Here is a 12,801-nt window from a genome sequence, read left to right as displayed (position 1 = left end):
GAATTTGTTCTTAACTGACGTGCCTAGTTAAATAAATCTTCATAGTTGAATCAAGCTATGCTTTATTTTCTAGATTTTTTTAATGATGTCGGTGAAAACTGTTGTTGGTGAAATATCAGTCAATCACATTCAATCAAATGTATTTATGAAGCCCTTTTTACATCAGCGGTTGTCACAAAGTGTTGTACAGAAATCCAGTCTAAAACCCCAGTGGCTATGAAAAACTCCCTTAGAAAGATCAGAACCTAATAAGAAACCTAGAAAGGAACCAGGCTCTGAGGGGTGGCCAGTCCTCTTCTGGCTGTGCCGGGTGGAAATTATAACAGATCATGGCCAAGATGTTCAAACGTTCATAGATGACCAGCAGGGTCAGATAATAATAATCACAGTGGTTATAGAGGGTGCAACAGGTCAGCACCTCAAGAGTAAATGTCAGTTGGCTTTTCATAGCCGATCATTCAGAGTTAGAGACAGCAGGTGCGGTAGAGAGAAAGTCCAAAACAGCCGGTTTTGGCCATTGGCCACATACTTTGGGCTCAGAGAGTATTTAATGAGAACAAAGATAACAAAGCCATCCATAATTCTTCACCCCTAGGTCCGGGACAAGGTAGCACGTCCAGTGAACAGGTCAGGGTTCCATAGCCGCAGGCAAAATAGTTGAAACTGGAGCAGCAGCATGAATAGGTGGACTGGGGTCAGCAAGGAGTCATCAGGCCAGGTAGTCCTGAGGCATGGTCCGTGGGCTCAGGTCTTCCAAGAGAAAGAGAGAGAATTAGAGGGATCCTACTTAAATTCACACAGGACACCGGATAAGACAAGAGAAATACTCCAGATGTAACCGACTGACCCTCGCCCCCCACACAAACTATTGCAACATAAATACTGGAGGCTGAGACAGGAGGGGTCAGGAGACACTGTGGCCCTGTCCGACGATACCCCCGGACAGGGCCAAACAGGCAGGATATAACCCCACCCACTTTGCCAAAGCACAGCCCCCACACCACTAGAGGGATATCTTCATCCACCATCTTCAAATACCTTCCATTATTTGTCAGGAGACCGTATCCGACATCAACACATTCCTTCTTTGGTCAATGTTCAATTAGCAACATGAAAAGGTATATGCCAATGTCAAGTGCAATGGAAACTCATTTTATCATACACATTCTTGTCATACATGTTGAAAAACACACACGTTTATCAGTTCACACACTTAAGGGTGTACAGGCCCACTGCTTTTGTCATCTGAGATTTCCTGTCACTTATCTACCTGCATAACTCTCTTTCCCTGTCTCCCTCTCACCCTCTGTCCTTCTTTCGCTCCCTGTCTCCCTCTCACCCTCTGTCCTTCTTTCGCTCCCTCTCACCCTCTGTCCTTCTTTCGCTCCCTTTCACCCTGTCCTATTCCCTCACGCATTTGTAGTCACACACATATATACACGCAAAGACTATTTTCATCAACTGTATGGCTCTGAGTATTGATCCTATAGGTGTTTTGCAGTTCAACCTCCTACCAAAGAAGATTAGGTCAGTTCTGCAAGTGGCCAATGGCCACATACTTTGGGCTCAGAGTGTATTTAATGAGAACAAAGAGGATAACAAAGCCATACATGATTCTTCATCCCTAAATTCACTACTTGTGGCCATAAATCTGCTGTTTCACAAGGCCCAGCCACCCAGAAGCGTCCCTCACCCGACTCAGGAGATCAGAGGTTTTAAGGGAAGACCTCTGTGTTTGTGTGTGCGTGCCAGTGCATGTGTGTGTGTGCATGTCTTCACACAGCAGCCTCTTGATAACAGCGTTCCACACCAGACCTCCAGGGAGAGAAGTCAATGACATAATGACTGCTGACAGGGAGCGGGGAACGGGGGAAAAAGAGACTGGAGAAACCTCTAATGGTGAGGAAGTTGCAACAACCACATACTGTGCAGAGTGGTGTAATTGCAATTTTACATTTGAAATCAGAGTAATTATGAGATATATGTGGACCTAAGCTGTAAAAACTTCTCACATTGAATATTTTATTATCTTTTATTTACCTTTTGTATTTGTACAATACTTCAAAAATACTGATGCATCACAAGGTGAAGGATACATTGAGTAAAATGTATTTATTTAGAAAAATAACACTGATTGGACATACTATAGGCAAAGTAACAAATCTACAATAAATTATTTTTCATATTTCTAAACATATCGTCCTTTTCCTGTAAGATAGATGCTTGTCAATAATGCAAACACACAAACAAATGTAGAATTAAAACGGGATATAAGCTCAACACCATTATACTACAGAACAACAAAATAGATTGCAACTTGCCATTTGATAAGACTGAATAACATTTATTTGGAAAACATACTGCAATTGAATCTATTTTAGAAACACTTTCACCTCTGAGATACTGAGAGCAGGGGGTGAAAATGAGTTTTCACCGTTAGGTTAAAGTTGAAGTTACGCTTTTGAATCAACCTTTCAAACCTTTCCCATCTGGAATGAAGCTGAACTCCCAAGTCTCTCTGTCTACTTTTCTGGCCATGCGAAGTTGTGAATCACTAACCACGTTTCCATCCAGTTTTTATGCGAGTAAAGTCATACAATATAAAATAAATCACTACAGTTGTGAGCCTGTGATGTAATTAGGAAGTTTTGATAAAATTGTATAAATGTTGACAGATCATTTGTTTGTTCGACATGGTGGGATCGTTTTGTGTCGGGAAAACTAATTATGCTAGACATGGCGGAGAAAACGCCATCATATCGGAGTAAACTTGGAGTCATGCCATATGGTGTATGGTCCTCCCACTTCGACTCGGGAAACCATGCAGTTTTATTAGGCTACCGATTAAATAAATTCTGATTAACTTCAAACGCCTTTCCAATAAATTAAGAGGGTCTTATTCGGGTGATATGATGATCGATGCTTGACTGCCGTTTGACAAATAAAAAGTATCCATATTCATCTGCGATGGAAACACATTGAACTTTGGATTTTGATTCGGTATATGAAAACTTAAGCAAAAAATGATTTTTTTGTGCACTACCTCATCACATGCTGATTTTTTTTAAATCAGCAACAAGTCCGTTTGCTAGAAACACTCCACTGATGAAAAAAAGAAATGCAAATTTTCTTTATGTGGATTTTTTTATATTTGCATGAACATCTGTTACCAATTAGATGGAAACCTGGCCACTGGGAACACTATTTCCACCTCACTGTGGTGCTTAATCATATTAGCTAGCATGTAGTAAGTGAAATAATACATTTCACACCTCAGAATGGTGGGTCACCATGTAGGACAGTTTCCCTTTCCCAAAACAGTAAATGGATGCCACTGCCCACTGAGTTGCCAGTAAAACATAACCAAGCATACAAGATCTGACAAACAGAATTTCATGATTGAGCGCCAATGCAATTGCCAAGGAGTAATTTTATGGGCAATCAAGGGTGTATTTACTCTGATGTATCAATCAGCAGGAAGTGTTTTTCCCACTTCCTGGGGACAAGGCTCAGTGGGAAACATCCTGTATCTCACTGAGGTACAGGGTGTTTTATCTGCTCATACAGGCAGATAAATTGCAAACACTGGGGGGGTCATTTTCTGTTCGCATTCGACCATTCCAAATTGGAAAACAAAACAAACACCTCTTGCACTTCGCTCAATATTTTATGTTTTATGTTTCTGAGCTATTATAGACTATGGTGAAATCTTTCATATTCTATAATATCATTATAGTCACATGTATTATAGTTGTGCTCTGTATTGAAACTCACTACAGACCCATTTTAGTGTAAGCTATTTAACAGCTGAGGTATAATCAACAATAATATCCCTTTTGCCCACCCATACAAGCACAGGGAATATTGGATCCATCATCCGTTATTTCAACTGTTCCATTAGAGCACTTAGCTCCATAATGAATTGTCTGATACCGATTCTCCCATGAATTACAATCACAAAGACCCCCGCGGTACAGAAATATAAATACGTATGATTATCTTACTGTGGAAATCTTTTGAAAATATTGAAAATGTTTCAATTCAATACTTACTGGTAATAAATGTAGCTTCTTACAAAGCAAATTCAATTTTACACTGCGTTATTACAAGCATAATCTAAAAAGCAGGAGACCATAATAAATAGGAGACCAGACACTCAACAGATGCACATGGACTGTTTACCTGTACATATGAATACCACTTCTTGTGTTCTCATTACAAGTGTTATCAATCACTCTCAACCATTGTGTCCTGTAGCCTGTCAGTCTATTTGGTTCCATCAAAACACAGTAGTATCAGTTAACACTAGTCTGGTGATTGAAGTCAGAGGAACGGATGAGAAACTGAGGCTGGAATTCAAATCCGCCATAGATAATGTTATTGCAGTGTCTGCCCATGGACCAACCACTTCTTATTCTGTAAACTGGACGCATCTACAATAGTTAAAAACCATTCAGTGATTTTATTTGTCTATGGGGAAAAGAGCTATACTGCGTAAATACAACAATAGAATACTGTATTACCATCCAGAAGGAATTTGTCTTGCTCAATCAAATTGCAGGTTCTATCGAATTCAGCCCTGAGTGGTGGATTTATTGTGCAGCGTCCTACACATTCTAATGCTCAAGACATTTAAGGCCAGGGTATTGATTGAAGTCCTTAATGTGGGTCCAGGCTGTAGTCAGCCCAGATCCTGTCACACAGGCCATGGGGCCTCGAGAAAGAATCTGGGCTGACTACAGCCTAGACCCACATTAAGGACTTCAATCAATACCCTGGACCAGTGGTTCTCCAACCTCTCCCCAGGGGAACACCAGACTCTTCACAATTTTGTTGTAACCCTGAACTACTGTAACTCACCAGATTCACATAGTCAAGGGCTTGATGATTAATTTACTATTTGAATCAGGTGTGCAAGCTGTGGAATAGTTCAAATACATTGAACAGCTGGGGGTCCCCGGTGAGAGGTTTGAGAACCCCTGCCCTAGACAGCCTGACATTTCCAGCATCTCCCAGCTACGATAGATCCCTCAGATAGCCATTTCCAGCTCAGCCTCTTTTAGTCATGTCTGCATTACTTCACACAATAGTTATACTTAATCGGTTTCAGCCTTTAGCAGATCTTAGATGAGGGGACCTGGGCTAGGGGAAATGTTTGAAATGGGTTTGAAACAGTTGGGCTGCTGTCTGATTTTACAGACTTCCTTACGATTGTAGCTCACTCAAGAGGACCAGGTGAAAGCTTAGCAGACAACGCAACCAATCCCATTTCTGTAATTTGTCTGGTACCCAGCGCCCCCCTCTCTGTGGCCTCCCTGTTGATGGCGGAGTACATTGATTCAGTTTTATGGTACATTTCCCTGACATTTTGCAAAGTGGTGTAGAGAACAGTATGTTCGAGACCTGAAATTAGTTCCTGGTTCGGGGGCCCCATGGCGGCTGGAGCCCCAAAGCGACCGCTTACGTCGCATGCTTGGAGCCGGCCCTGGTTGTACCACATTAACAAAGCAACAAAACAAAACCTTTTCAGTAAAGAACGTACAGCAAGAGTATTCACATGGGGGTTAACTTGACTTGTAGAAAAGTTTCATGTTGAGTACAGACCCTGGCATTTATTATAATTTATCATGTACTGTGGTTGTGATCAGATAAGTGGTGTAGAGGCATCACTGGGAAGTGTTGACCTCTGCTGGACACTCTCCTGTGGCTCCTTAATAACAGACCCCACATCTATACTGCCATTGGATGGCCTTGTACGGGATCCACGGGAACTGGCCCTAAGGACAGGTAAGAAAGGGCTGGTCTCGGAGGTGATGACGATGCTGGGAATCTGGCCAATCATTCCTCTCATTACGATGGCTTCTGACGAATCACCAGCCTGTCGAAGTCAAACAAAAGGTGAGATGAGAAACAATGAACATAAATTGCCAAATTATAGATTTTTGCACCCAATTATCTATGCAACATGGCAATTGGATTCCTGGTTTAATATTATTTTCCCTAAAAGATGGTCTTGTATCCTTCGAAGCAAATCTCAAAGATATCTTTTCCTTTGTCTCCAGCAAAGTCATGTTTTTGGGGTATGGGAGAAATGGGACAAAAGATAGAGCTAGAAACACCATATTTTATGACAAACAATTTACAGTGCCTAGCGAAAATATTCGGCCCCCTTGAACTTTGCGACCTTTTGCCACATTTCAGGCTTCAAACATAAAGATATAAAACTGTATTTTTTTGTGAAGAATCAACAACAAGTGGGACACAATCATGAAGTGGAACGACATTTATTGGATATTTCAAACTTTTTTAACAAATCAAAAACTGAAAAATTGGGCCTGCACAATTATTCAGCCCCTTTAATTTCAGTGCAGCAAACTCTCTCCAGAAGTTCAGTGAGGATCTCTGAATGATCCAATGTTGACCTAAATGACTAATGATGATAAATACAATCCACCTGTGTGTAATCAAGTCTCCGTATAAATGCACCTGCACTGTGATAGTCTCAGAGGTCCGTTAAAAGCGCAGAGAGCATCATGAAGAACAAGGAACACACCAGGCAGGTCCGAGATACTGTTGTGAAGAAGTTTAAAGCCGGATTTGGATACAAAAAGATTTCCCAAGCTTTAAACATCCCAAGAAGCACTGTGCAAGCGATAATATTGAAATGGAAGGAGTATCAGACCACTGCAAATCTACCAAGACCTGGCCGTCCCTCTAAACTTTCAGCTCATACAAGGAGAAGACTGATCAGAGATCAGAGGCCCATGATCACTCTGGATGAACTGCAGAGATCTACAGCTGAGGTGGGAGACTCTGTCCATAGGACAACAATCAGTCGTATATTGCACAAATCTGGCCTTTATGGAAGAGTGGCAAGAAGAAAGCCATTTCTTAAAGATATCCATAAAAGTGTAGTTTAAAGTTTGCCACAAGCCAACTGGGAGACACACCAAACATGTGGAAGAAGGTGCTCTGGTCACATGAAACCAAAATTGAACTTTTTGGCAACAATGCAAAACGTTATGTTTGGCGTAAAAGCAACACAGCTCATCACCCTGAACACGCCATCCCCACTGTCAAACATGGTGGTGGCAGCATCATGGTTTGGGCCTGCTTTTCTTCAGCAGGGACAGGGAAGATGGTTAAAATTGATGGGAAGATGGATGGAGCCAAATACAGGACCATTCTGGAAGAAAACCTGATGGAGTCTGCAAAAGACCTGAGACTGGGACGGAGATTTGTCCTCCAACAAGACAATGATCCAAAACATAAAGCAAAATCTACAATGGAATGGTTCAAAAATAAACATATCCAGGTGTTAGAATGGCCAAGTCAAAGTCCAGACCTGAATCCAATCGAGAATCTGTGGAATGAACTGAAAACTGCTGTTCACAAATGCTCTCCATCCAACCTCACTGAGCTCGAGCTGTTTTGCAAGGAGGAATGGGAAAAATGTTCAGTCTCTCGATGTGCAAAACTGATAGAGACATACCCCAAGCGACTTACAGCTGTAATCGCAGCAAAAGGTGGCGCTACAAAGTATTAACTTAAGGGGGCTGAATAATTTTGCACGCCCAATTTTTCAGTGTTTGATTTGTTAAAAAAAGTTTGAAATATCCAATAAATGTCGTTCCACTTCATGATTGTGTCCCACTTGTTGTTGATTCTTCACAAAAAAATACAGTTTTATATCTTTATGTTTGAAGCCTGAAATGTGGCAAAAGGTTGCAAAGTTCAAGGGGGCCAAATACTTTCGCAAGGCACTGTATATACAGTATGTCCTCTACTATTAGCAACTGTAATTTCCTTTCTAGGGTAAATTAGTTGAAATTAAATACACAGAGAACAGAACGAACGGAACATTACTTTTGTGCCTGACGGCGGGGCGGGTATTAAAGGCGCTACATGGTCAACCCGACATTTGCATTGGCCATGCAGCATTTACCGTGATACAGCCTCTATAAAAGTCAGGGCATTCAGACTTATGGCGCTTCGCGACGCAGCGCAGAGCTGTCGAGTAGAACTGTTGTCAAGGGAGTGAGTTCGTATTTATATAGTGCCACCCACCCCCACCTATAGTCAACCAATCATGTCAATGGAGCCCTCGGCATTGTTACAACATTTGTGAGGCGCACAGTGATACAGTACCGAGTTCAATTTGGACTATGCATGCCTCCAGACTCCTCAATTGCGTCACACCTTCTATAAGGAGCGTCAGACCACATTTCGGATCAAGCATAAATTGGCTTTAACACAGCTTTGGAACGGAAGTAACAGCTGGCAAGAAGTGCACAATATCTGTCTTATCGCCATGTTTATGGTTTGTAATGCTCATTACTTTAAACAAATGTACTATTAGAAATAATTTCATGTTTGTGTCGATTTGAATCATTCATGCTGTAGGTTAGACATTTTAATTTAAAATAAACCATGCTTCAACATCGCCTTACAATATTAATTGGACTAAAATTAATCACATCATCTCACTTCAATGGGAATGTAGTAAGAGATGTTTTTCACCATTTTCAATTACTATTCATGCTTAGTCCTACCAACCAGGTGCCCTCCAGCTGTCCTTGCCATGCGCGTTACTCATGTCTTGATAGAATAAACGTTTTTATACTTTTCACCAACGGCAAACTCATCATGCTTATCACATTTCTATGGTTTGACCACCAGAATCATAATGATATATATATATATTTTAACCACTAACCTGTCCATAAAAGCTTATGTGAGAAGCTGATCAATCAAGTCAATTGATTAAGGCATTATTCTAATGATGCCATATTTCATTTTCAAATATTCAGTCACTTGTTGATATTTTATGAACTAGAGGAGACATTGACCTGTGCTTAAATGTTATTTTATTCCAGGTCATCAGTTAACATTGTGTTACTTTCGTCCCACCCATATCTCCTGTAACTTCTCCCAGGCTAACACCCAAGACTAGCTATTATAATACTTGAAACCTATGCTGTCATTTAGTTAAGAAAATGACATAAGAAAATGTCCGTTTTGTTAACAACTCTACAACCAAAAAACCCTTCCAGGTCCGTTTTTTAAAACTTTTTTTTAACTCGCTCAAAACCACTTTTTGTTGATAATTTGGCGATACATGGGTAGACTGGGCTGTTTTTTTGTGTTTTTTTTGCAAGGACCTCGTCCTCCACATTAGGAATGGGATGACTTCACTATGTCATTCTAGCTTCTATGTTATCTGAGAAAAGTGTTACTTTCACCCGCCTTACTTTCATTCCGACTCTCCTCCACCTACAATCTGTATATGTAACAATGCTCTGGTTACTTAAAGGGATACTTTGGCAATGAAGCCCTTTATCTACTTCCCCAGAGTCAAATGAACACATAGATACTATTTGTATGTCTCTGCATCCAGTATGAAGGAAGTTAGAGGTAGTTTGACGAGCCAATGCTAACTGGAAGCCAGTCATTGTGGGTAACAGTATTTAGCAATTGCGTAACACTAGTTAGCAACTTCCTTTTTTAATAAAATGTAACCCCTATTTTACCAGGTAACTTGACTGAGAACACATTCTCATTTACAGCAACGACCTGGGGAATAGTTACAGGGATGAATGAACCAATTGTAAGCTGGGGATGATTAGGTGACCATGATGGTATGTGGGTCAGATTGGGAATTTAGCCAGGACACCAGGGTTAACACCCCAACTCTTACAATAAGTACCATGGGATTTTTAGTGACCACAGAAAGTCAGGACACCCGTTTTAACATCCCATCTGTATAACAGCACCCTATACAGGGACATATTCCCAATCACTGCCCTGGGGCATTGGGATATTATTATTATTTGTATTTCTTTTGACCTGAGGAAAAGGTGTCTCCTACTGGCCCTCCAACACCACTTCCAGCAGCATCTGGTCTCCCATCCAGGACCAACCCTGCTTAGCTTCATAAGCAAGCCAGCAGTGGGATGCAGGGTGGTATGCTTCTGGTAAAGCAGAAACCAAAAATGAGTTCATCTGACTGGGAAAGTAGGAAAAGGGCTGCATTGCCAAAATCCCGAAGTATCCCTGTCAGACAAGAAGGTTACAGAAACAACAGTAGGGAGGTTTGTTGGGGAGAATGGGTGGGCACATAACGCAAATTCTAGCAATCCAAAGGTTGCATGTTCAAATTGTGTCAGGGACAACTTAAGTATCTTAGCTAATTAACAACTTTAGCTAACCACAGCCATAACTATTTGCAACTACATAGCATGTTAGCTAACCCTTACCCCTAACCTAGCTAACATTAGCCACAAATGCTAACGGCAACAAGACATATTATACTGTATGACCACAAAGACGTATGATACTGTAAGACTGCTTTTCCACCACCGGACCATTCGTAACATATCATAAAATTGGAGGAAGTACTGTAATATATCATCAGAAATGGAGGGACTCAAGAAAAGTAATATAATGTGAACGAGTGTGAGAAAGTATTGTTGTCTCTGCAGCTCAGAGTGAAAGTCTGTCTCACGTCATTACAATCTGCCACTGCCGTTCCTGCTCTGACATTATCAGCACTGACTACAAATTAAAGAGCAAGTGGCAATATTTCTCCCCCTGTAGGCCTAGCCTGCCATGAGGCATGTCACAGAACAGTTAATTATGTCTCTCATTGATAAGGATGGTTAATCTGCTGTGACATTTGAGATTAAACTGCAGTGATTTAATAAGGCCGTGTCATCCACATGCCTGCTGTCTGCTCATGGCCAAACCCTGCCAGACCTCACAGGAATGCATTAGCATCCGTCAACACTAAACACACTGAGGCTAGGGCGGAAATAAAAATGATGAATTGTCTTTGGCTAAGGAAGACACTATGGGAACCCATCACCTAGCTGGGTTAAAAAACAGGGAAGACATGTAATGTTATATTGCAGACTCAGCCAGGGTTTAGCAGTGCTGCTTTTTTGTCTATTGGAGGGAGGTAATGGCCACACTGGTCGATACAAAACAAGCAGAATTGACTGACACTTTTGACTCATTATGAGTACTTACAGCTAGAGGCAAGCTGCAGTCCCTGTGGCCTATATCTGTCATGGTAATGTCATTCAGAGCTCTAGAAGATACACAATTCAGGACTTTGAGGTTGGTTCCTGCTATCATAATGAGTGACATATTGTAATTATGCTGTGAGTCACTTCAATGTTACACTCAATTAAATACCAGTCACATGTAAGTAAAGGGTTTCTAACACAATTTAATTTGATCTTGAATGGGCGGATGGCGACCACAATAATCAGTCCATGTGACACGGTATTACGCATCTCCAAACATCTATCAAGTCACACCACAGATCACTTGTTACGGAGGCCCAAAGCTTTTAGTCCATCTAAAACACTCAGGTGTAACTCAACCATTAAATTAAGAGGCAAAGAGGATTTTCTAATTCAACCTGAAAGAGCGAATGTCCCTAAAAACCAACTAATCCCTTTGAAAATGGCCTATGTGGCATCAATATGAGTCAGAAACATTTATTCTAGTGTAAATATTGACTACAAAGTGTAGTGTAAATAGGATCATTTTGGTCATAGTCATTCTCGCCTAAAACAGAGTTTGGAACGAGTAAATGAAGGTTGGGTTTGGATTACAATTATGTCAACAAATCATGCCCCCTTTTGCCAAACTCCACATGCAAATCGCCTCTTCACTTCCCTTCATTGAATTGGGCTCCGTTGATTCATCGCCCCAACATGTTCAAAGGATCATGGCCGTTTTAGACTGAAAAGCCCTACACTGAATGACCATGAAATGCAGGATTTTGATTATCATTATCATTATCATCGTTAGCATAGCTGAAGTTCACTAGCTGGCTGGCTAATGTTAGCGTACCTCAATACAACTCAGATTTTGCTTGGAAACATGATAACATTTCAAAATAATATTTTTTTGTCATTATTGTGATGTGGCCAGATTGACTTTAGATGCACTATAACCTTAGCCAGCTAACTAAGATTGAGGGAACCACTGTATCTTAGCTAGCTAACATTAGTATTGCTGGCTATTTTTGACTAATTTTGCTAGTAACAGTAATGGCAAAGTTGTTTCCTACTAATTTGCCTACTTTAGCAATATCATTGTATTTCCATGTCACTAAGTTAGTGTAATTTAGACGAAACAGTCACATTAGCCACCGAGGTGCAACCCATGTGAAGGGCAGAAATAAATATTGGATGCAGCCATGTTGCCACTAGCGAACTCTTTTCTGACTACAACAGTTGACTAACTAGCAGCAACAAACTCAAACCAACCCAGGGCCATAGCAAAATATGTCACAGTTGGTTGCATAGTGCAAATCTAATCCAACGGAGCCAGTCAGTCTACATCTGTAAAGCATTAAATTAGCTTCCAAACAAGATTATGTTATTTCTCAAGTTGTCTTATAATTGAGGGAGGATGACAATTGTTGACCCTGTTTTTCTGTTGTGCAAAGTGCAGAGTTGGGTGCCAGACTGATCTCCTGGTCATGAACAGATTCTACCAGAAGGAGACCTACCAGAAGGAGTAAGGTGGGTATCATAACATGTCCGTCAATGTGATTGCAACGGTTTACCGACATCCGAAAATCATTTCATTCACTGTTTCACTTGCTATTTTCACAACTTGTCAGACAAGACCTCAGAATAAAAGTGTGTCATGCGACACAAGTACCCTTGTGACACCTCTCCCGCTGTCTCGTTCGACTTATGAAAAGGACACGCCACTATGAGGCCTCTGATAGTGACTCCAACAAGGGCTGGTCATTTGTCTTATGTAAAACGTTGTATTAAA

The 12,801-nt window shown here is 41.0% G+C and overlaps 1 protein-coding gene across 1 annotated transcript in view; it reads right to left on the bottom strand.

Moving 5' to 3' along the window:
- Positions 1 to 2,076: 2,076 nt before the first annotated feature.
- The window catches only part of LOC115113283 (melanopsin-A-like), a 99,020-nt gene continuing 88,295 nt past the window's right edge, over positions 2,077 to 12,801 (bottom strand). The window contains 1 exon segment of the mRNA XM_065012834.1: positions 2,077 to 5,878. Coding sequence (XP_064868906.1) covers positions 5,645 to 5,878 — 234 coding nt within the window. The 3' untranslated portion in view covers positions 2,077 to 5,644.

Source organism: Oncorhynchus nerka, linkage group LG28, assembly GCF_034236695.1.
Source record: "Oncorhynchus nerka isolate Pitt River linkage group LG28, Oner_Uvic_2.0, whole genome shotgun sequence".
NCBI classification, from domain to species: domain Eukaryota; kingdom Metazoa; phylum Chordata; class Actinopteri; order Salmoniformes; family Salmonidae; genus Oncorhynchus; species Oncorhynchus nerka.
This window is presented reverse-complemented; position numbering and strand designations above follow the sequence as displayed.